Consider the following 24,369-nt stretch of genomic DNA (forward strand, 5'->3'; position numbering starts at 1 on the left):
CTCGAACTGCAGCCATGTGCTCTTATCGGGATCTGGGCTCGGAGAGGCTGTGCGGCTGGACGGAACCACGAGTGTGTTCACGCTGCGCTGCAGTGAAATCCTGGGTGTTAACCAGCTCCTCTCAGTCACGCCACAACGCCACAGCCTGAGGGGACAATTGATCAGCGTTATATATGTTTGCTGTTGCGCACGGCTGCAGCTGCTGGCACGTGTTCACGGCTGCACAAAGCTAATTGATTTTTATGATGACCAATCTCTAATATGACATTAATATCGCATCGAATCAACCTGTTCTGCCCAGTCAGACCTGCTGACTGAGTCTAAAGGTCAGGCTGAGAGAGGCGGAATAACGAGCATCATGGAAGGAATATGTCGCCAGCGTAGAGTACGAGTTCCCCAGTGTGTGTTTTCATGTGCGTGAGAGCCGGAGCGTGAAGTGTGGGAGGTGTTAAAAGTCAAACATCAAACATCCAAAGGTCAATAACCTAAAAGGCGGCTCTCCTCTGCGCGCGGTGTGCAGCATGAATGAAACCTGCCGGTGCCCATAATGGATGTGAAGCTGCGGCCTGCGGTTTGGATAATAACGTGTTTCCCACTGAGTCCGCGTTTGTGCTGCCTGTCTGCCGTGCGCGTCTGCGCGCGTGTCTACAGTGTGATTGTGTGTCCGCGTGTGGTGGTGTGGGCTGAGTGGATCTCTCTTTTCACCACCACCATTACTGCATGAAAGACCTGTCACTCTGCATTAGCTCTCCCCCCCTGACTATGCGTGTGTGTGCGTGCGCGCGAGTGTGGCCCGCATGTGTGCGTGTGTGACACACACAGAGGGGGAGATGTAAAGGCAGAGCTATTTTAAAGCGATTGAAGGTCATTGCTCACTCAGATTTGCGCATCCTAACCGCTGTGCGTGCGTGTGACGCGCGCGCGTGTTGGCGTGTGCGTGAGCATCAACTCCACGTTGACTCCACTTTTTATAGATCGTTTCATCCACATTACAGGCAGCATAAATAAAGTCATCAGACTAAACAACCCTGGCAATAAGCATCAGTCACGGCTGCTGTTACAGAACTTCTGCCCGCATATGGATACATAATTATTGACCTGTAGATATTGACTCCATCTCTCTCGCACACGCGCACACACACACGCACACACACACACACACACACACACACACACACACACACACACACACACACACACACACACACACACACACACACACTTGATCTGCTGCAGTTCCTAGAATTGTGCCTGGCCTTCATCACCATCATCGTCGTCATCCTCAGACACAGCTTCTGAATTCATCCAAAGAATAATTAGCACCACGTGTTTTGTCTGATGGACACATGAGCGCGCGCGGGGGGGGGGGGGGGGGGGGGGTACATCCCTAACCTATAGGAAGTCAATCTGGCCACAGGACACGGGGAAAGGCGCAGCCCTTCGAGCGCGCCGCACGCTCCAATAAGCACATCCAGACCGATTCCTTCAGTATAAAGGGGGTTGGGGGGGGGCGTCTCCTCACACCGCAGTTTGGTTGTGTTTTTGGTGGTGCTATGTTTTTTGGCGTGGGGGGGGGTCACCTTCTGCCCTCCGGTGCTATTATTATTCCACCTCGTCCTCACCATTAAGGAGTTTTTTGGTGGGATGCGACAAGTTGCCTGCGTCGGGTTCGGTGTGGGAGGGGAGGGGAGGGGAGGGGAGGGGGGGGCAAACATGCGTTCGTCCGGGAGCGGAGGGGAGGGGTGGCGGACGCGCATTCTCCCCGAGTACACACGAGCAGCCAGCGCATCCTCTGTAGACAAATCCCCGCTCAGTGACGTGTCTCGTATTAGCCGCTCTCTCCAACTGGCTGATTTGAATCTTTTGCTCAGGAATTTTTCCATCCATCCTCTCGCTCGTTTCTTCCTCCCCCCTTGACGCGTCTTCCTCTCTGTTTATCTTATTGTGCGCCTCGGTGGACGCGTTATTTAGCCCCTCCGCCACCTTCTCCCCCTCCTCTGCCTTCTTCTTGCCCCTCCATCTCCTCTTTGGGAGCGCGTCGCGTTGCGAGTGACAGAAATAGAAAAAAGCCTGCAGGTAAGACCTTTCAGTCGCCTCTCTCGTTTTGATTTTTGATTTTATTTTTTGCAAATGCAATAATAATTTCTGCATTCTGCCACTAATGCTTGCACTCCGCGGCTCACTGTCCGTCCTCACGTCACATTGATGTGATCCACGCTGCAACTTAGCTCACTATAGTCCGCAACGTTTTTAGGAAAAGAATGTCAATAAGTGCCTCCCAGACCTTTACATTTACAGCCAAATGATGAATTCCCACCTCCCTCTGTGGATCTATAATTAGTCACTGCAACGTCTAGTCTATTGTGCAAATGAATTCCCTATAATAGCTCGTTTGAAGACCTCTCAGCCTCCACTGAGCAGGTGTTTGGGGCAGGAAGATGAGCGATGGTGGACACTTTTCCTGCAGTCTGGAGTTCTCCCTCCGAGCGCGTTTGAACGCCTGATTTATGTCTCGGTGCTCTGAGTTGTGTCTGCACCGGCCGCTTGATGCTAGGCGTCCATTTTCCGCCGTGCAGAGACGTGCAGCCGAGTCTGATAATGAATGCAACCGCAGTCTGCATCGTTGTGGGGAGCCGTGCACGCTCTGAGCCTCTCGTCGGTGGTTCGGCTCGGTCTGCAGAGCGACATCGTGTTGCATCCAGGCCCTCACCTGAAGCTATTTACTTATTTATTTATTTATTTTGTAAATTCAGCACAATGCCTCCTGCCACTGGCCGACCTGTGCTGCCAGAGCCCCTGAGGTAAATGGCACCAAACATCTGGCAACTCATCAATTTTTCACGGTGCACCTCATATCAATCCAGGTTAAGGGTGGATGGAGATGTCTCGAGTGGAGACAGCGTTCAACATGCACTAAAAGAGAGAGAGAGAGACAGAAAAAGAGGGTGACTTCATCTGTGGTGCACCTGACAGCCCAACTCTGAATGATTCACACTGTGGCCTGTGTTCAGTCACATGTCACATGCAGCGTCTCACCCCTGAGTTGAGCTGCAGCTGGATTCAGTTGATCTCTGCAGATCTCAGCACCTGCTCTGCTGCAGAGCCTGGTGTTTCCACTTGATCTGAGGGTGGGTGGGGGGGGGGGGGGGGGGGGATCAGGGGCCTTCTGAAGCTGCAGTATTAGCATACCTCATAGGGGTTCTGTGGTGGATCTACTGTGGGTTCTTGGTCTTTTCTCAATTAAAAAAGCTGGTAGTCGCCGTCTGCTTGTCACACCCACTCGAGCCGTCTGCCTCCTCTTCCTCCTCCCACGTGGCGAACGCCGTTTGTAGTATCTGTGTGTTGTGTGCAGCCTTGATGATTATCTCAGTGGATTTTGGATTACTTTCAAACCCACTCAGCCGGCTCTAGAAATCCGCTGTTTACACTATAAGGTGAGTCACTGCGGTCAATAGCGGCGCGTGGCCCATTCACGCTTTTCCTCGCCCTCCGCGATACCGACAATCAGGAACTGCGGCTCCTCTTCGCGCGTCGGCATCACCACCTCAGTCACATTTCACGGCTGATGGAGCGGCGTCGTCAGCTCGCCCGCCTCCCTCCGAGGAGGAGGGAATTCTGCACTGATCATCACATCTGTCATGTAGCTTTTGTTCGGGGGATCAATGCTTTGCTGCAATTTTAATGAGGGTCTGAGGCTCCACGATGTTTCCTTCCCTCTCTGGATGGGGCCTCGGGAGGAAACCCCCTGTGCCAGGAGGAACAGATACCTGTATTTAAAACTTGTCTCCAGCCCCCTGAGCGCATAATAACGCTCGACCTCTGCCCCGATGCCGGCGGAGCAAACGCCAGCGCGTCCGCCGCGCTGCAATTAGCGACTAGCTTTTGCCTAAAAGATGCAGATCAAACTCGCCCAGAGTATTTGCTGATTCAGTGCAGAGAGCAAGCCGAGGCCTTTTATCTGCAGCTTTCTAATTGGCTCCTGTCCCCACGGCTGTGACCCGTGCATCAATTAGCCCCGCCCATCTTTTATTTATTTATTTATTTATTGCTGAACTTGATGCAGCCTGTGAGAGGCGAGCTCACATTGAACCATGTTGTGTCAGTGATGTATTGTAGGTAACATGTCTGGACGGAGGCAGACAGCGTAAAACACCCCCCCCCCCCACACACACACACACACACACACACACACACGACAACGTCTGGCGTGCATGCTCAGCGGACCGTGATGCAACCCTCTGACTCGTGCAGAGTATTTATTTATCAAACTATTTGAGGCCCCGGCGTCGCTAATTAACGCGATTGAGACAAGTACAGGAAGTCGATGGCCGTTTACTCAACTGACAACTATCGACAACCATGTTCATGTGACTAATCACACTCCGAGACAAGTAGCGGAGTGTGTTGTGGTAAATTAGAGGAAGTCAGGTTGGTTTTTTTTTAACTCAAACAGACCTCTTAGACAGACACCTTGAAAGACCAGCGTGGCGTTGATGGAGGTACAGAATAAAAACAATGGAGAGAAGCTGGCAGCCGTTTGGAAAGCAGCTTTTATTTCTATTTGAACTTGAAGAACTGTTCATGCGATTAACAGGAAGCGGCTTCCTGTGACTATTTGCAGTAGCAGATTTAACTGGAAGCCAGTTTAAGCTGTCATCAAGAACTGGGTCCCAATTTATCTCCCCTTTTTTTGGGTGCAAATGTTTCCTGATGTGTAAGAAAATTCATTTTAGTTTGGTGGATAACGATAATGATTATTTTCTGTAATTAGTTTGCAATTTGAGATTATTTGTGACACATTCAGAGACGAAAAGCATTGATTAAAAGCCTTTATTTCTTGATGCAACAAGACTTTCTTGCGACGCGCAATAAGCTAGCTAGTTCACCAAAACAGCCCCCTCTAGTGGCGGAAATAAGAAGCACTTTGTTCTCATTTTAATTTGGGTCAAGCTCTTCTTCCATCTGGCAGAATCCCATCAGGTTAAACTACTTTAATACAACCAACCCAGCGAACGTGTGAATATTTTATACACTAATCTATCGTCAAAGACGGATGTTCCATCTCCAACTGCTCACGGGTTTGTGAGCATCAGGTGAGCCCCAAAATCTTTATGTTAGGAACCTTTTAGGTGGAGGTGTTCCTGTCACGGCCTCCTCGGGCTGCTCCGTGCAGACAGCCAGAGTTGTTCACCGTCTGAGGATCCTGGTAGCCTCTTCACGTGGGCTTAATGGCAGCGCTGCAACGCTTCGGCTTTTTAAAGATGACCTATTTTAGGATTTTATTGTCAGCGTTTTTGCCTGCCGTGTGGGTTTGTGCCATTCTTGAGCTTTTATTTCTGTGCGTTTGTGTGCGGCGCTCCTGTGTGTCAGCTGTGGAGTCGTGAGCTCAGGTGTGCTGGGTTTGTTTTTCGTCCTTAAATTAAAGCCACTGTCCCGGATATTTGGACAGATAGAACAGCGGGAAGGAGATAAGTCATGTGATTCGTGGCTGGAATATCAGGAAGTTGCTGTGTTCATCTTCTATATGCAGACAAGTTCCTGCAGATGGACGTTATGAGTTCGGTCAGACTCGTTCATCCTGAATGGAACCTGAGCTCCTTTGTTAGAGGGATTCCAGCCTCATGGGATCCTAGACAGATGAGCTCGCCTTGGTCCTCTGAACGACCTGGTTGTGTGTAGTTGGGATCCGATGACGGCCCCGACCACACAGACCCGGGGAACCATCGTTGTTCGGGCCCAAACGCTGATAAGAGGAGTTTATTTCTCAGCACGCGGTTCCAGAATGAGAAGGATGGAAAATCCAGCCTGAAATTCCGATAATTACACGGGAAACGGGGAGGATGTGGAGTAGTCGGAGATCAGAGGTGGAAAATCAGGAGAATTCAGAGCCACGACCTGGAACGGAACAGAAAACTAATCGATGTGAATAGATTAACACGGGAGTTCACAGAAAAACCCCAGACCCGACCCGTCCAGAAGGACCCGACGAGGTGGATTTGTTCTGATTCACAGACGCTCGGAGACGCTCTGGGTGGGGTGACGGTTATCACCCTGTTCCCATCTCTGCTCGTCCCCACAACATTAGGAAAACAAATAAAAGTTTAAAGGGGCTCAAACTGGTTCTGCAAATGAAGCGGGATCAGGCGCGTTAACCCAACTTAGCCGGATCTTTCCTGTCCGGGAGAAACACAGATTCTTCTCCGCCTTCAGCCGCCTCCACCTGTCAGAGGCCCGGGAGGTTCAGTCCCGTCAGAGCCGGTGACAGGTCAGTGGTCACCTGGTAACCTGGCAACCTGGATGCCGACGGGTGGGGGGCGGAGCCACAGAGTTCTGTTGTTAGTGATATAAATACAGTATTCATCAATCGGGCTTCTTTTCTAATTACTTCAAATGTGTTCAAATACTATCTTATTTCAGATATAGATTAGAGGAACGCCCCCCCACTTTCAGTTAAGACTGTTATTCACTCTGTTTTGTGCCATTTAACCTATTTAATTAAACTCTCACACATTCCTGCCCTTTTCTTCCTTCACATTCCTCCATCCCTTAATTATAGGCAGGGAACAGAAATTACAGATAACGACAGTTACAATTCCCTATACACGGGGGGGGGGGGGTTGCTAAAGGGGCGGACGCAGAAGGTTATGTTTAAGGTCATGACAGCGTGCACATGCAGACGCACACATATGCAAAAAAGGTTCTTTTCTTTTCTTTTTGCCCCAGCGCAATTCCTTCGGGACAAATATTTTCCTCAGGGAGAAACAGTGTGCAGATAGGGTTGGAAGGTCACAATAACACACACACACACACACACACACACACACTTGTTTCCTTCACACATAAGCCCCATAATGTTTAAACGCCACGGAGGTGCCAGTTGACAGTTTAGATAATAAAAAGGCTGAACGGCGACGGAAGCTGAGGGAGACGTTAATGCATTCAGCAGGATTAGACTCGACCATGCTCGGATACACACACACACACGGACACACACACACGGACACACACACACGCATCTCTCCATCTCCGTGAGGCGACTCTGCTTTGGATTCCACAATGCAAACAGGATGTAACCTATTTTGATCGCGGTGCCATATTGCATCATCAAATATTAACATGGCGGCGTTGTGTGAGCTAAACAGGCTTTGTTGAATGAGACGCGCTGCGTTGTGTTATCTCACACACCGAGAGAAGGCGTCCAGTGTTCTGTCCACCGGCCTCTTTGTAGCAGATGATGACATGACTTTTTATGCACGTCTGACTGCCTTTGCATGTGTGTGTGTGTGTGTGTGTGAGCATCTGTGTCACACACAAAATCTATGGATGTGAGCGTTAGCGGGTCTAACTTGTCTCAGTTTATTATATCCCCCCATACACACACACACACACACACACACAACACACACACACACACACACACGCACAGACACTCACACACACCGACACACACACTTTATCTCTTGCCTGCACCTCCCACCACCACTATGCTGATCCAGACTTTGGAATTCAATGTTGCCATGGTAACAATGTCGGGTTGGACCTCTCTGACTCCCCCACTTGCTCCTCTTATTCAGGTTCGATGCAGCACAACTCGCTCCAGCGTCGTTCTGCCTTAAAGTCGTTACAACTGCGTTGTCATTAATCTGGCAACGTGTGTGACCCCATCATCATATCAAAAGGAACAGTCTAATATTAATATATTAATATTCTTATTAATATTCAGGATAAATTCCAGCAGCTGTTTGCGCCAAGACCGGCGTTGAGCTAAATTATCTCACCTCAGAGGACGCTGCGAGCGCTCACTTTCAGGCGCGTCGGCCTTTTTCCTCGCAACAATAGGAGATCTGATTCAATTTGGCCTATTTTAAAGGTGTTTTTGGTAAAAAGAAGTGAAAATAATGAGTTCTGGAGCGCCGCAGAATAGCTTAGAATGACTAAAATGTTGGGATTTGACGGCCTCCACAGAGACTTTGAGCCACCGTTTCGGCAGTTTTTCTGTTTGGACTTTGTACCACGAGTATGTAAATTTGGATATCTTATTTTTGAGGAGGATTTGTGCTGTAAAAATATCATTTAGACTTGATTCTGCTACAGAGTCTAAGTCACAACGGTATTTCCATAAATCCTACGACACTCAAACGCCTGCAGAAAACTTCAAGGACCGAAAGTGAGGGACGTCTGCCGACAAACCCAAAAGTTTAATCGTAACAGCAGCTGGTTGTAGCTATTTGTGGCTAACGCTAATTAAACATTTTGATGTCGGGGGGGGGGGGATCCCACAGGAGGAATATTTAATCTGCCTGGTTTGTACTCGATATTATCAGAGGTTTCATTTGTTAAGCAACTGAACAATTTCATTGGAAAGTAATAAAATTAGGCACCATCACAAACACTTGCTGTTCCAGTGACCTTGGACATATGATCTCCATCATTTCAGTCACCGTACGGACGGATGATATTAGGCGATAAATAGTTTTGATTGGGCTAATTCTGGTTCACCCCCTAAGAGAGATGAACCTTTCTCTGTTTCTGTGTGTGTTTTCTGTGGGTGATCTAGTTTCCATCCTAAAACATGAGGCATTCTGTTGTAGAGACTCTAAATGGCCTTGAGGCGTGTATGTGTGTGTGAGTGATGTGTGTGTCCTGTGATGGACCGGTGACCCATCCAGGGTGTACTCCTGTCATATGTTCTCTGTCCTTTCTTTTATTTGGTATCCAGCCACAGAACAGGAGCCGCGATGCTCGTTTTCTGCTAACGGAGGACGGAGAGGAGGAAGCCGCCGTCCAGGTCTTCACCCGCAGCCGCTTCACAGTGTGGAAGACAGGAAAAGGGCAAAAGAGCGCGAGAGAGCCGAACGCACAAGAAAGGAGAAAGGGGAGGAGGTGAAAACAGTCGATGGATGCTGTCCGGATTGAGGGGACAGCGCGTTCTTCACTGACGAGGAAAAGAAAGATTTCAAAATTGAGTCGAAGGACAGAAACTCGCCGTCAGGTGGGTCTGAAACCACTCGCCCTAAAGCGTCAGTTACAGTGTAAAAAACCACAATAACGGCAACAGTTGCGTGCGTGTGTGTGTGTGTGTGTGTGTGTGTGTGTGTGTGTGTGTGTGTGTGTGTGTGTGTGTGTGTGTGCGTGCGTGTGTGTGTGTGTGTGCCAGCGTTGTACACACAGAGCGGGAGGTGTGATCTGTTGTGTTTCACATCAATTCTGTCCTGTTAAGCGGCGTCAGCAGAGTCATCCAACTCCCTCCCAAGGACACACTCCTCCCTCCTCCACCTCCCCCGCCACGTCATCATCCTCACTTTCACCTCTTCTCGTCGCCCCCCCCCCCTCCGCCTCCCGCCACCCTCCCCCCTCATCATCGCCATTACCTCAATGCCAGATTGTTTTCTGCACCTGTAAGCTCTGATCTTTATTCCAAATGTCTCCTTTCTTCCTCCTCCGTCCTCTAAATGAAGGCATGGTGTGTGAGAAGGGGATCCAGATCCTCCTCACCACCGTGGGGGCGTTCGCCGCCTTCGGCCTGATGACGGTGGCGATAGGGACGGATTACTGGCTCTACTCCCGAGCTGTCATCTGCAACAGCACGGCCAACGTCAGCCAGGACGATCCCCACAACAAGGACAAGAAGGATCCCGGGGCCCTCACCCACTCTGGGCTCTGGAGGATATGCTGTCTGGAAGGTAAAGACCAACTTCCGGGGTTCTCCTGGGGGGGGGGGGTGAACCCGTAGGGATGCATGTGGGAGCACGCCAGCTTAGGCTGATCTTTTAAGGACATTTCCCTGCTCCTGCACTTGCTCTGTGCCCGACTGCTCCACAAGTTTACCAGAAGAAAGTGACCGTTTTCCGTGTGTTTGCTGAGATTTGGAGGCGTCTGATCTTTACGAAACACAACTGACAAATTCTGCTGAGGCCGTTCACACTCAAACCTCCCGAACCGGGTGGCGAAGCCGGTTAAAACCAAAGTTAGGTCAGAAAATCTGGTTGGATTGTGGCCCTGGAGGACCATCTTTCAACACCTGGAGGGTGGCGACGAGGAGAGGAAAAGGGGAAGTCCCGAAGAGGAGCAATGCTAACAACGTTCATTCAAACTAATGGTGCGTTCTCCACTCGGATTTGTTGGCGTTGACGCTGTAGCGTTCCCAGCCTGTCCTTCCTTTGCTGTTAATCACTGATCAGCTGAGTCGGGAGCCCTGAAGACAGTGATGAATTCCACTTGGGTTATTAACGACTATTCCCCCAAGCTCGTGAAGGAAAATTGGGTCTCTATGCCAGGCCAAATATTTTAGACTCAAGCATCAGTCTTCATTGTGCAGATGCTCAGCAGATGCTCGGGAAGTGCGGATGATGTCGTTAATCATGAGCTCATTGGAAGTGCTTTTTTTTTCTCTCTCTGTTGTCACGAGGATCATCTTTTTGGATAATTGTAGCTAAGCACCAGTCCAAACAATCCATTAATCACCGCCTTTGATTCGTTTTTTTAGTCAAAAGCAGAGTTGAAAAAAGAAAAAAGCTGGTGGTCGTCCTGACACGCTTCCATGTTGGCCGTTGCCGCCGTCCCTGGCAGCAGCCGCCTCTCCAGCTTCGCTTTTCTCACTGAAACAAAAGCTGATATTTCGCTATTACGCCGCCTCCCTGGCCGATGCTCAACGGCTGGCGCTCGCTGTCAGACAGGTGGCGAGGAACCACAGTCTGCACGGCCGCTCCCGTCTCCAGGAAAACCTCCTGGCTCTCCCTGCGAAGCATCCCCGGTTTGTACGAGAGCTAATTCCTCCTCATCTCTGAGCATCCTGATAGCAAAGCAGCCAATTAGAGATCAACTGCAGCCCTGCTGCAGTGCACCCCCCCCCCACCACTCCCTCCACTGCATGACTCTAGCTATCCTCTGCTCCCAAATATCATATTAAATTGTTCCCTGGATCTTTTACCCTCCTTGGACCCCCCCTCCCCTCCCCCCTTTCCCTTTAATATAGTGGTGCAGTAGCTCACAGAGTCTTGGCGTGGCTTAGAGGTCAAGTATCCTTGATGCCTGCAGAGGATTCGGCCAAGACAGATGCTCAGTCCCGGTGCAGTGATGCAGTGAGGTGTAGCTGGAGCGAAACTGCAGGACATGCTAGCGTTGAAAGATTTATGCCGCGACTGGGTGGGCGGGCGGGCGGCACATTATGTTGGGGACGGGAATGTGTCCTGACTTCTTTGGCTCTTCTGCGGGTTTACTGAATCCTCCAATCTAGAAATGGCTCTTCTATAGTTCATTCATACCAAAAGGAAAACTTAATTTAAAAGACAAGGTGTCAAACACTCAAGTTTATCCACTCATTTGGTCATAAATGGGGAGTAATTGGGTTGAGCGCCCTCTAGTGGGAGGATGCGGTGCGACAACACCTAAATGTTGCGACATAGTGTTGACCGGATAAAGATGGCTTCACTGGGTGTTACCCTCACGTGTCCCTTGTTCAGTTTGACCCTAAACCCAGAGACGGTTGAGCTCAGCTCATTCAAGGCGCCGCTGTGCACGATCGGCAGCTGCCCGTGGCATCAAAAGACGGCGGCTCTCGTGTCCCACTTATTTTGTTTTCATGGCGCCGGAGTGGGAATAACAGCTTCAACTCCGTGCTGAAACATTGATTCAAAATTTAATGAACGCCTGTGGCTCCAATGACATGGCGTCCCTTTGTGCCTCCATCTGTTTCTTTTCAGAGCAAACTCACCCTGCATCTGTCCTTCTATCCCTCCATCTGTGTCTCTTCATACGTCACCTCCACCCATCTCTCACATACAACCCACCCATCCGCAGCGGTGGTGTGCCGCCATCACCTGCGTCCGTCTGTCTGTCCACATGTGAGACCCCAGCGGGTGTCAGTCCGCTCCTTGTATGTATTAAGTGTGTGTAAAAATGTGTGTATTGACATGAGATCCGTCATTTGCCCCCTCCGACCCAGTTGTGCGCCTCGCTCCTCTGAAGGTCGCGACTTCCTCTTGCTGACGTCACGATTCTCGTCCGTCTTTCATTCAGGAGTGAAGAGAGGAGTGTGTTCTCAGATCAACCACTTCCCAGAAGACGCGGACTTCGACCACGACGGGGCCGAGTACGTCCTGCGTAAGTCAAGAGCGACGCTTTGAAAATTTTCAGGGGAACGCGTCTATTTTTTTTATTCGCTCAAGCATCGGGAAACAAAAAAAAAACCCCTCTGTAAGAAGTCAATATGTGAGCGTGCGTAGAAAAATGGGTGGAGATGGGGGGTGCCCTAGATTGTACTCGCTGCCCCGCGGTGCTTCGCTTGGGCTCCGTGATTGGCTACATGCGTCCACGTGCATGCAGGAAGGCTGGATTGTGCTCAGTTTACAATGTTACGGAGGCCTTTTGCTGGCATTTAGGTGGCATTTGGTCTCCAGTGGGCTAGTTGTCCTAGATGCAACAGAAGCGCTCATATATGTGTGTGTGTGTGTGTGTGTGGGGAGCGAACGTCGTTGGCAGACGTCCCGAAAGCACCGAAGGCCACATGGAAGGGGTTGGCTAATTATTTAGATTGGAGCAAATGATAAATAAATGAAATACAGCAACAGATTTGTTGGTTTTATCGCCTTTACACCCCTCGTTCGCGTGTTGTGGACATGAAGACGATACGTTTGCTCCTAAAAAACCATATAATCTCATTGTCTTATGACCTCTCTACACCTCAGAACACTTTCAGACCTGTTTTGTCTTATATGAAAAAGAAAGTAAATCAAAGCAATGGTGTTTATTTTTACATCTTGCTTGAATTTTAGAACCTAATATCATTAAAAACAAGTCCAATAGATGATATAAATGTTGTCTGTTGTGACTCCAGGCCTATGAAGAGGGAGAAGCTCCTGACTGGGGCGGTGCCAGACATTAAGTGGACTACATTACCCAGCTGCCCTAAAATCCATGCATTATGATGTGTGTGTTCCCCCAGGAACTCCTGGGTTTAAGAGTCCCGAACTATGGACAGATGTTAAACCTTTCTTACCCTCGGCTGTGCACGTGCTCCAGGTTATAAATCTGAACCGGCTGTTTTCCCCTCCGGTCTGCAGGAGTCGTCAGGGCGTCCAATATCTTCCCGATCCTCAGCGCCATCCTGCTGCTGATGGGAGGGGTTTGCATCGCTGCGAGCCGCTTCTACAAGAGCAAACGCAACATCATCCTGGGAGCAGGAATCCTATTTGTGGCAGCAGGTAACTCAGGAATTTTTTTTTTTTTGGGGGGGGGGGGGGGGGGGCATTCCTGGACTCTCTTCGGAGACGTCTAACAAGCGTTCTGTGTGGAATCTCCCCGTTCCTGCTCTCTCAGGTCTGAGTAACATAATTGGTGTGATCGTGTACATCTCGGCGGCGCTGGGGGACATCTCTCCGAAGAAGGACGAGGACAAGAAGTGGCAGTACTCTTACGGCTGGTCTTTTTACTTTGGGGGGCTGTCCTTCATCATGGCCGAGATGGTGGGGGTCCTGGCCGTCAACATCTACATCGAGAAGAACAAGGAGCTCCGGTGCCGCTCGCGCACCGACATCTTCAAGAGCACCACGCACGCCATGCTACGCTTGCCCAGCTACCGCTTCCGCCGCCGCTCCCGCTCGTCGTCCCGCTCCACCGACCCCTCCCGCTCCCGAGACCCCTCGCCTGTAGGGGGCGGCGGGGGCAAGAACTTTGGCATGCCCCCGTCTGCGCTGCTCTCCCAGGGCCCCATCTCAGTGTCCACTTTACCCAACCCCCATTCGCGCTCCCACACGGCCCTGGCTGGAGGCGACATCTCGCTCTACACCCTGTCCCGCGACCCCAAACTGGGGGGGCTGCCGCCCATGTATGGAACTGTGGACAGGGCCACCCTTTATCAGCTCCACAACTGCTTCCCAAAGGATGGAGGCGGAGTGGGAGGAGTCATGCTGAGTGGCACGCTGCCCTCCCTTAAGTCCCACAATCCATCCAATTCTTCCAACTCCAACGTGCCAATGCCCAACTCGGTGGGCCCCGGCCCGCCGCCCTTCACCTCGTCCACCATGGACAGGGATCGGGGGATGGGGACTCTGGACAGGCTGAAGGGAGACAGAGAGAGCAACTCGAACACCCTCAATCGGAAGACCACCCCTGTGTAGGAAGCAGGGCGGGAGGAGAGGAGACGAGGAGAGATGGGGAATGGAGAGGAGCCGACCAGGAACGTCGCTCCCACGTTTACGGTTATTCAGTCCCGGAAAAATGGAGTAATAACACAGCGATAATAACAACAACAATGAACTTTCATAGCAAACCTATTTTGATATTTTAACATGCTACAAATGATTTATTTTATTAACGATCAAATGCGACTAACCCGGGGCTATTCTGAAACTGTTTTCTTTGTTTTTCCTGTGCGACACCCCCACCCCGATTTAACCAGATCATCATTAACGTCAAATTGTTGTTGTGATTATTCTTAGCGTTATTACGGGCTCATCGCTATCGCAAACACAGAAATGTCCTTTTTTTGGCGTTGGTTTTCCGATCTCAGTGACTTTTACTGTGAATTTCTTCCATGCGGAGCCGTGTTTAACTGTGACGAGGTGTCAAGCATGAGTGTGCACAATATCCAGGAGAACAAGGGCCTGCGTTCTTTTTTAATCTAGTACGATACGATGTTCTGTTGCTGTGTGACGCGGACTTACATTGAAATACTGTAAATTGTCTTCCAATACTGACACTGAGAGAAATGCAACGTTGATGTGCGTGACTGAGACAACTGTTGAACTCCATCGTTATTATGAGTGGGACTTGTCTGTGGGCCCCCGTTCGTCTCATTTCCATTCTAATCGGTGTTAACAGTAGTATTTGTAGCTATAGTCGTGTTGAAGCTGTTTGTTCTTGGGCATTAACAGAATCCTCCGCGTGGGGGGAGAAGAAGAAGACGAAAAAAGACAAGGAGCGATGCACCTGGACGGACCCAGGTGACCGGTTCCTGCCTGAGCAGAAAAAAAACTAAAGCCGAATCGTTGTTTTTTTTTAATAACACGAACGTCCCAAAGTCAGACATGCAACTCCATATTTTCAGTGGCAAAAAAAACAAACAACTATGTATATGTTGGTTGAGGGGGTTTAAAAACCACTATGGAGGACTTTTTAAAGGCTCATTGTAATTACACATATATTTGTACATCTGCTTATATCTTTCTTTTTTTTTTTTGAGAGTACTGTTCAAACTGGGTATGCAATTATGGGGCGGATCTGGTCCCCAGGGGCCCCGACTGGCCTGGACTCAGTCCCATGGATCTTCTTTTCGGCTGTGCTTCCCCCGGTTGCCCCGACACCAGAGTCGCAGCTCGGACCAGTTTATGTTTGATGAGAATGTAAGCCCCCCCCCCCACACACACACACACAAACACACACACACGTTCATCCCCAGAAACCACCAGAACGTTACCAGCAAACCTGGTTGTTCTACGGACTCGTTTTTCTTTTGGTTTCATTTCAGAAGAAGAAAAGAATTATGTGATTTAAAAAAAAAAAAAATGCACACAGATAGCATTTATGTGGGCATATGAATAGTATGTAGTTGAGAATAGTTATATCTAGACAAATGATTATGGTTTATCTAAATGTGTGATAAACACTGTATTGCACGAAATTTATAAAAAAAAAAACCCCAATAGCAGACTGTGTCTTTTGTTTCTTGGCATCTTCGCACATGTTTCATAAGAGAATTTCATCCATTCGTTCATCCATTCATTCATTCATTCATTCATTCATCCATAATGTTGCAGCAGCAGCAATCACTGTGAGCAATGCAGCATTCGACCAAACCCTCCTAATTGCTTAGCTTGTACTAAAATCCCAGTTTAGTGGCGATTAAATAGATCTTTGCATATTAAATTAAGCAGAAAATGACATCCGAGGAGACTGAAACAATGAACTAAACCCTCGTTATCATAGAGGATTTATTGACTTCAATAAAAAGCTGAAAAAAGAATTCCCTGGGGAGTGTCCACAGACTCGTACTGGCCCTCGACTAGCTAGGACGTGGCAAAAGTTTGGCGTCGGGGGGGGGGGGGGAGTGTTCCTTCAGGTCCTTTCAGCAAAAACATGGAGTCCTGCAGTGGAAAAGGGGATTTTCTCTGCTTGATGAGGGGGAGAAATGATGAGATATTGTTTCTAATATTAGCTGGTATAATATTCAACCCAATGGCTCCTCTGAACGGCTGCTTATGCAGGTCAACAGAAAGCTGCTCCAACAGGAGAGGATGAGCTTGGAAACCATGAGCTCTCCAAACAAATGCAACATTTTGGGGGGGGTTACAGAAGCCCTAACAGATTCTAAAAGTGTTCGACCTTCTCTGTCGGACAGGCTTCCCATAATTTTTGCAAATATATGTACTGTACAGCGCCAGATTGATGTTATTTAACAAATAACCTCTATCCTACCAGGGATTTTGAAAGGCCCATCTGGACCCTGGTGCATGTTTTTGCATGAAAAGGGGGGGGGGTCAAAGGCCTCATATCATTGTCCAGAATCTTTCAGGTCCGACAGTCCTCATTAGGACCGGAGCGGCCTTTCAGACCAGAGGTGAACATAACACGAGGAGCCTTCACAGACATTTATATGGGCAGCCTTGCCCTGCTATTAGCATACCTAATCAAATCTCGCTCCAGTGACGCAGCCAAGTGAAACTGAAGCACTGGACGAGGGGCGCCAAAGAGGGCGGGGTCATCCCGCTAAGGTGCCGCTCCCTGTCGCGTTTCCCGCTAACGCAGCTCAAAACCTGCGCCAACTGCATGAGTTGTGCCATTCCTCCTCTTCAGAGACGAGCTTCACTCTCGAGCACTTCAAAGTTTTTTGGAAGCTCTTTTCTACTTACAAGCTTGCAGGGGCCACACGTCACCCCCGTCTCTGCAGGACCACAGACTATATATACAACCTGGATAGTGTGTCATGTGGACTCGGGTTCTGCCCACCCAGAGTTTGTGTGTCCTCGTCTCGGCTGCATATTGAGGACCAATATCATTCTACCGTTTCTACCAGCAAAGCGAGGACACTTCTGTGACCTGGGGCCATTTTGGCTGGTTTCCCACGCGGTTTTAAGGCAGAGGTTAGAGAGTTAGGGGTAGGGGGTCAGTGCGGATGGTTAGGGTTAATTATAGGCTCTTTATGGTTCTGGGGGAGATGGGGTTCGTCCTCTTTCCTCCTGTCGTCTGGTTCCCTGCACGACCTCCCAAATTTAGATCCAAACAAGAGAAGAGGGCCAACATTTGTCACGGATCGACGTGGGGCCAGGAAGGTGGAGGTGGGTCGAGGAGCTCACGGCCCTGAGGTCAGAGGTGGAGATGTGAAGGAGAGGGCAGAGGAGCATGGGCTGGGGGGGGGGCACAGTTGGAATCTGAGGATAAGGTTTCTCGCCCACCGCAGCAAACTGCATTACGATGCGTTCTGGCCTAATTATAGATGAGTGGGATGTGGGGGGGGGGGGGGGGGGGCTGGATGTTGGCAGACGGCTCCAGAGTCACGCTGCGAAGGGGTGAAAATGGTGGATGTCAGCTTTGAGAGCGGGCAAACAAAAGAGAGGCGGTTACTGTTGCACGCCATAATCAGGAGCAGCACAGGTGAAACCCCCCCCCCCCCCCCCCCCCGAATGATGAGCAGACGCAGCAGGTGTTCCAAAAAATGCAGCATTTATAGGCAGGACAAATGTGATGGATGCATATAAGGCAAATAAAGTGAGCTGGCAGGACACAGGCTAAATATACAGTCATCGTTTCCACTTAGCTTATTTACAAAGACGAGCTCAACACAATTCTGAAATATACAAAAGAGCCTTTTCGGCTTCTCCCAGCTGGTTGAGGATCCGGTTTCACTTCAGCCCTTCAGAAATGACCTGGGCTGCTGCGTTGAGCAGGTAGCAGCTCCCAGCATGACAGTCCCATCCTCCATCCTCCCTTCCAGGAAAACCTCAGCTTCCCTAAGCACCAAATCACCAAACCAAGCAAAACTACCTTTTTTTTTTTTTACTCAACACATACAAATGTGTGTGTGTTCTGCTGGCAGAAAGATTCTATTCATCCTATGATTGTATAACTGTCAGACTTATTTATGACACAAATATATATATAGAAAACTAAAAATGATCCACTGTTAGGATCCACTGTTATTTAAAAATAATGAGGGGTGCATTCAAGTGCTAGGTGGCGCTGTTCTTGTGCGGCAGGCATTTCTGCCAGGGGCTGAAGGGGAGGGAGAGGAGGATGAAGAGGAATCCGCCGAGCATTAGAATTCCTCCAGCCGAGCCCACGCAGGCCACAGACCAGGAGAGCTGGTGGTGCACGGGGACGGAGTGGTCAGAGGACAGCAGGGCCAGGACGGACTGGTGGAAGACCAGGACAGACAGGAGGACCAGCACACCTGCACACAGGGCCCAGAGTCATGGAGAGGAGGCTGCAGCACGGCATGCTGGGAGTTCCTACCTGACAGAATGAAGCAGAAGGAGGCCGGTTTAAGGAAGAAGGCCACGCCTTTATTCAGCGCCATGGCGATGCAGATGGAGCCCATCGCCATCATGGTCAGGCTCAGAAGCGCCAGAATGGCTGCGGCTAAATTCAGAGCTGCGGGAGATACGCGGAGAATCACAGATTCAACCCAACTTTATTTACACAGCGTCTGTTACAATCAAGGCTGTCGCTATGGCAACCCGAAGGAAACAGCGGCAGAAACTTCCTTTTAACAGGAGGAAATAGGAGCAGACTCATTTGGGGTGGTGGAGGAGGTGGAGGATCATTAATGTCCCCTCTTAGCTGCACACGTTTGCATGCTAACGTACGACAGCAAACAAACGCGCTAATGTTGGACAACGTGTAAATTCTTCAGCGCCAAACACAAACAAACAAACAAACAATAACTCTGCACACTTGCTGATAAAAGAGCGGACAGATAAACACGTTGACCAACGTGTGTATTTACCATATTTGCTGGAGGTTTATGCCCGGGTGACATTAATAAAAACCACGACTGCCTCTTGGTACAAGGAAGACCGTATCAACATATGCAGCAAACTCTGCTCAGCCGTAATATCAGCACATAAATCAGCCTGATGGATGACTTGTTTTGGAGGCAGCTGAGGTAAACGAGCTGAAACGCACTAAAGCCACCGGCGTGGTCCCCGGAATGCTCAGGGAAGGTCTTTATTGATCATCCCTGCGCTCTGGGCATAAGCCTGAGCCAAAGAGGAGAGGAGAGAACGGCTCACTGTTATGGGTTGTCTTCTTGAATATGACTGCGTTCTCCCCAGAGGTGAAGAACTTGAAGTAGGTGCAGTTGGATTCTGCGGGAAGAGGAGAGAGATCACAGCGAGAGATGAAAGACAGTGGCGAGCGCGCGCACGTGCACGCGCGGGGCTGCTTTCTTTTTCCTGCTACAGCCTATATGCATGCATGCAGGGTCCTTACAGGCATTAGTCCTATTTATATCCACGCGTGGAGCATTAGCTGCAACACACAGCACTGCGCATATGGCGCTGCCAGAGAGGCGGTATAAGACTGAGGATGGGGGGGCACTGGGTGAGAGGAGGAGGGGGGGGATGCAGGGAATATGCAGAAACGGGGAGGGCAAGCGGGGTGCAGCTGGGAGGGCGGCGAGGAGAGGCGAAGGGAGAGGTGGAACCACAGATGGAGGTGAGGGAGAGGAAACAGGGCTTGGTTAATACTGCATCAGACATGCCCTCTCTCCCTTTCACTGTGTCCCCCATCCTCACCCCCCCTCCACCCCCCCCCCCCTCCCCGCTATATTTAGACAAAAACTGTGAAGTAGTCAGATTCCACTCGGCTTCACAAGCGCATAGTGATGACTTTCAGCCGCCGAATATTTCTGTGGCACAAGATGACCGAATGTTTGCACACACACACACACACACACACACACACACACACACACACACACACACACACACACACTTTGGTCGGCTGTTGTCGACGGGGTGAGAAACAAAGCGTCAGACGGTGGCGGGAAAAAAAAAAGCCCGCGAGCCCAAACGTGCTCACCGACAGAGGCTCAGACGCACAAATGCGTCTGTTGGCTGGAACGCGCAGCGCATCGAGACGGAGGAATGAATGTGTTCTTTGACAGCAGGGGCGTTCTTGTACGTGGTGCCCAGCGAGCACCAAAATACTCCTCATTTCCAGGAAGTGAGGGCATTTTGGCGAGGGGTTAAGGTTGGGAGCTGGGTAATGCATTATGTCTATGAAAGTCCTCACAAAGATAGAAGTCCAAGGATGAGAGTGTGTGTAGCACACACGTGATTCACATTTCTCTGCATAAAGAAGAAGCTTTGCTCCACTTCGCATCAGACAGTCTCTCCGTGTTGCCTGTGTACCCCAAAGTCAGCAAATGAAAATGTACTGCTGGAATATTAGAAACATCAGGCTGCACACGCAGCCTTAGCGTTAGCCACGAAGCTTCCACGTTTTTTTTAATGATTGGGTTTGTACATTATCTATAGGATGACCTAGATATAAATACAGTATATATGCATGTATGCGCACTGCATCAAACACACAACTACACTTCCTCTCTTCCTTTGCAAGGCTGCCACGAACACAAGCACGTGGAAAATTAGCATTATGCAGTATGTACAGCAAAAAAAAAACAAAAAAAACTCAAGGAATGAAAATATATCTTTATGGAGCGAAGTCGCTGCCGCAGCGTCCTTCACTCCCCTCTGGGCTCACATGAAAGATCTACAGATGTAAGCGTGCTCCCAGAGGGAACGCATCGTATTACTTATGCTCCCCTTCCTTCTGTTTTTCACATCAGTGGTGACGGCAAAGAGAAACTGCAGAGATTAGGAGCGCGTGTTTTGTTGAGACCTCACATAAATACCTATTAACCCTTTTTCCTATATGCGTTCCCTTCCATGCCGCTGTGGCGTGCAGGCGGTCCCGAGGTTTAGCGGAGAGGCCGACGTGAGCGGACAGTTGGGGGAGAAACAGAAGGGAAGCGTGCCCTCCAGAAACCTCACCTGCTACACAGAACAGGGAGGAGGAGGAGGAGGATCGGGTCAGACAGACACGTGCAGCCTAGAGGTCTCACCTCCAGGAAGTTCAGCGGGGCCGCAGCTTGTCCTCTCTGGGTCCACGTCGGCCACCCATAGGGTGCGGATGCAGCCCTTCCACAGGCCATAATGGGCCATCTGACAGGTCTGGTTGCCACTGGAATTCTTGGGTTGGGCCAGCTCTGCCCAAAACTCCGTCCCCATGCCCAACACCGACAGGGTCACGCCAATGATGGACAAAAAGAAGGCCAGCTTGATCTTCCCCTCCAGGCTGTCACTCATCTTGTGGGTCCTCCTCTGGCCCCTTCCCCCTTTCATCGCACCCAAACCCCCAGCTTGGCCAGTCCCCGCTATGCCAATGTGACCCTCCTCATCCTGCTGTACGAAAAAATTCGACCACATGCTCGCCCCAACTGGCCGAGGCCAGAAAAAAAAAAGCAGAGTGAAGAAGAGGAAACTCTGGCTCGAAGATCAAAGCAGCAACAACGGAGGAAGGTCGTCGACAGGAAAAAAAGGAACTGCAGGTTAGGATGTTTAAAGCATATCAGGTGATGGATGGATAAAATGGAGCCTGAGTGAGCCAGGTAAGAGTACGTAGGCTCGGCAGCTAGATTAGGCAGCGACGTGCGCTGGAGCGGAGGCCAGATAAAGGAAGGAGGCGATGAAACGTGCAGGAGAGGGGGGCCAAGACCAGGACGGCCGCGGTCTGTTTTCCATCCACGCCTGTGAAACACAGAGATGAAGCAGAGATGAAAGAGCAGCCGGGCCTCCTTTTATCAACAGCGGAATATTTCGTTTCCAACCGCTTGATCGACGCCCCAGGTTATCGCTCCCCGGGGGCCGCGTGACGACCGCTCGGCCAATAAACGAGCCACGTGGCGTTTGCCTGGACGGCCGGAGACACAAGTGGACTGGGTGAGTCGGCCTGGGCAGGGTATAACACCACAGCACCACAATGGACCACCCAGCTTGACCCCCCCACACATTTCCGAGTAGGTAGACTATCTCTGGCTCCCCCCAGATCCCTCCTTTATCTAAGGGGATAATGGGTGGACAGAAATACCTTGGCTCCTGCCTTCGGAGCTCCAGTAAAGGCTACAAACCTGCAGCCCCGACCGGTTCAAGCGTACAGTCGGAGAGGCAGCACCTCGGAACTGGACGCATGCGGGGGCGTCACTTTCCCACATGGCGTCTGCGAGAGGTGATAACTCATCTCTTAACCCTGTGACAAAGAGATGGGGGGGGGGGTTGGCCCAGTTCGGATGACGGTGGCTCCAGTTGGCGGCTCGTTTAATGCAGAGGTTCGAATATAGGCGCAACTACTGCGTGTGCAAGATTGTGAAAGATTTCCTTTCTTTGTCATCCAGCCGAAAGCAGCAAATGCTGAAACGTCACTTTGAGCTTTGGAATTTTAAGGACGAAAGAAGAACTGGCTGAAGAGCTCTGTCACCCCGGAACTAACCAACGTGTTGCACAGAAAAACACACAACAGGAGGGGAGAATGGCAACATCCTGGTCATTGACACTGAGTTAATGAGATGATCATCAGCCAGAGAGGAACCGCGTCAGGGCGACGCCAGTCAAACGCCCAGGAATCGTGCAGTCGTCCCCGTTTCGGACGTCCGGGCAGCGATGCAGCCGAACCACGACCCGTGATGGGGAACCAGGTCCGCCGTGGCGCCGAGCTGAAAGACACTTGAACGTAAAGAAGAGAGAGTCTGACCTGTTTGCCGGGTTCCCTTCAGCAGGAAGCGACGCTCGCAACTCAATAGAGAGGGAGAGCGCCGGAGGGGGAGTATAGAGGGGGGAGAGTGGGAGGGAGGTATGTCAGGGTTATGGAAAGTGAGTGTAACAGAGGGGGGGGGGGGGGGGGGCACTGCAGCCTGGTTGGCTGTTGATGATTAAATGTGTTTGCACTGCTGCCTGCGAGAGCCGCCAGTGCAACTGGTGTCCGCGCACGCCGCCGCCGCTCGCACTGCAAACACGGCTGACATTGTAAACGAGGGGAGCCGAGGCGCTGCAGGGTGGCCGCCCGCATGACGAAGACCCGATCGCCGGCCGGCCCCCCCGTCTGTACGTGCACGCGCAGGCGGGGGGTCTATTTTGGACGGCCACCTGTTAATGACATTAAGTAAGAGGCGAGAAGGAGGCCCGTGTTTACAGGAGAGGCCGAGACGCAGTCGGCTGCCCCGAAAATGAGCAGCGGAGAGGGGAAATATGAGAGGGAGCTGAGGGATTGGGGTCGTTTTCTCAAGGGAGGGGGGCACGGTCATGTGTGGGGGCAGGTGCAAACACACTGGCAGTTAGGAGATTTAAATGAGAATCCATTCCTCGGGATCCGGGGAAACTTCAGGGCTTCGTTTTTTCCAGCGGCCCCAGCTCTGCTCGGATCCAGTGGCGCCGAAGAGAGGGAGAAACCAAAGCTAGAGGCTGTGGGGGGGGGGGGGGGGGGGGCAGAAGAGGGAGATCTGTAGAGAAAAGGGACAAAACAGGCTGCAGGCGGTGGGAGACGGATAAACACCCACAACATCCGGAGCAGTCAAAGCGTGCTGCTCTGCACTGCGGCCTGCTGCCGGACCTCCACATATCGGGTCCCTGACAGCTCCTTTAAACTCATGGGGTTCTCTCACACACACACACACACACACACACACACACACACATGGTTGTGTCCCCTCTTTATCGTGAATCTACGACTGCTAATTCCAGGGGACATCTGCGTCCGTCCGTCATACGTGGCGTCTGCGGGAGGCCATCAATAATCTACAACATGGGAGATGCTGTCAGCAGGGATGATGCACGCATGAAGACGCACACACACGCACACACACACGCACGTATGATCACGTGCCATGTGGATGGTCAGACACATTCCGGACGATTTCTGAAGTTTCTTGTTCTCACCTGAAAACGGGGCGACTTTTACTGCCTGTTGGCTGCAGCCGAGCAACGCGGCGGTCACATGACGGCTAAAGGGAGCGGCTGAGCACGTGGACGAGGGGGCGAAAGTGACCCGCTGGGGCTGGAACGTTGGAGGGTATCGGCATTGTGATCTTTGGGTGTGGCGTGGATGTTGGTGCTACGGGAGCCGGTCTGGCGGTTCCAGGAAGGGTTGGTTTAATGCCAGAGAGGCGTCGCACAGCCGGGTGTTGACGAGGCTGGGGGGTGGGGTGGGGGGCAGGAAGTGAGTTTATGGCCATGTGGACGTACTGCTGATGCTCTCCGCTCTTGTGCCGCGTTTCAGATGCAGGTCGTGCGCGTGCCTCTGCTGCAGCCGTGCATCTTTCTGAATGAGGATCAATGAGGAGGCGCCGGCCTGAATGACAATGACCGTCTCTTACCC

The 24,369-nt window shown here is 50.9% G+C and overlaps 2 protein-coding genes across 3 annotated transcripts; one reads left to right on the forward strand and one right to left on the reverse strand.

Moving 5' to 3' along the window:
- The first annotated feature begins 1,748 nt into the window (after positions 1–1,748).
- On the forward strand, positions 1,749–15,641 carry cacng8b (calcium channel, voltage-dependent, gamma subunit 8b). The gene is made up of 6 exons (XM_057046074.1): positions 1,749–2,076; positions 8,720–8,992; positions 9,459–9,683; positions 12,019–12,102; positions 13,062–13,202; positions 13,318–15,641. Exons 3-6 carry the CDS (start codon positions 9,461–9,463, stop codon positions 14,115–14,117), a joined length of 1,248 nt encoding a protein of 415 aa, XP_056902054.1. The 5' UTR covers positions 1,749–2,076; positions 8,720–8,992; positions 9,459–9,460; the 3' UTR covers positions 14,118–15,641.
- Positions 15,642–17,639: 1,998 nt separating this feature from the next.
- Positions 17,640–24,369, reverse strand: cacng6b (calcium channel, voltage-dependent, gamma subunit 6b). 2 transcript variants are annotated; one of them, XM_057046138.1, is made up of 5 exons: positions 23,931–24,369; positions 21,065–21,749; positions 19,227–19,301; positions 18,448–18,585; positions 17,640–18,385 (listed from the first exon to the last, which is right to left on the reverse strand). In XM_057046138.1, exons 2-5 carry the CDS (start codon positions 21,426–21,428, stop codon positions 18,165–18,167), a joined length of 798 nt encoding a protein of 265 aa, XP_056902118.1. In that variant the 5' UTR covers positions 21,429–21,749; positions 23,931–24,369; the 3' UTR covers positions 17,640–18,164. The 2 variants fall into 2 exon arrangements, with proteins under 2 accessions (XP_056902118.1, XP_056902117.1); XM_057046137.1 differs by lacking the exon at positions 23,931–24,369 and adding an exon at positions 22,750–22,891.

This window comes from Takifugu flavidus, chromosome 10 (genome assembly GCF_003711565.1).
Source record: "Takifugu flavidus isolate HTHZ2018 chromosome 10, ASM371156v2, whole genome shotgun sequence".
NCBI classification, from domain to species: domain Eukaryota; kingdom Metazoa; phylum Chordata; class Actinopteri; order Tetraodontiformes; family Tetraodontidae; genus Takifugu; species Takifugu flavidus.

What these genes read in the sequence shown, in the direction of transcription:
- cacng8b (XM_057046074.1), top strand. Translation starts at nt 9,461, where the DNA reads ATGGTGTGTGAGAAGGGGATCCAGATCCTCCTCACCACCGTGGGGGCG. An exon ending in GAGGATATGCTGTCTGGAAG is followed by an intron (nt 9,684 to 12,018) that starts GTAAAGACCAAC and finishes TCTTTCATTCAG; the next exon opens with GAGTGAAGAGAGGAGTGTGT. An exon ending in AATCCTATTTGTGGCAGCAG is followed by an intron (nt 13,203 to 13,317) that starts GTAACTCAGGAA and finishes CTGCTCTCTCAG; the next exon opens with GTCTGAGTAACATAATTGGT.
- cacng6b (XM_057046138.1), bottom strand. Translation starts at nt 21,428, where the DNA reads ATGTGGTCGAATTTTTTCGTACAGCAGGATGAGGAGGGTCACATTGGC. An exon ending in CCCCGCTGAACTTCCTGGAG is followed by an intron (nt 19,302 to 21,064) that starts GTGAGACCTCTA and finishes CTCTTCCCGCAG; the next exon opens with AATCCAACTGCACCTACTTC. An exon ending in CAAGAAGACAACCCATAACA is followed by an intron (nt 18,586 to 19,226) that starts GTGAGCCGTTCT and finishes TATCTCCCGCAG; the next exon opens with CTCTGAATTTAGCCGCAGCC.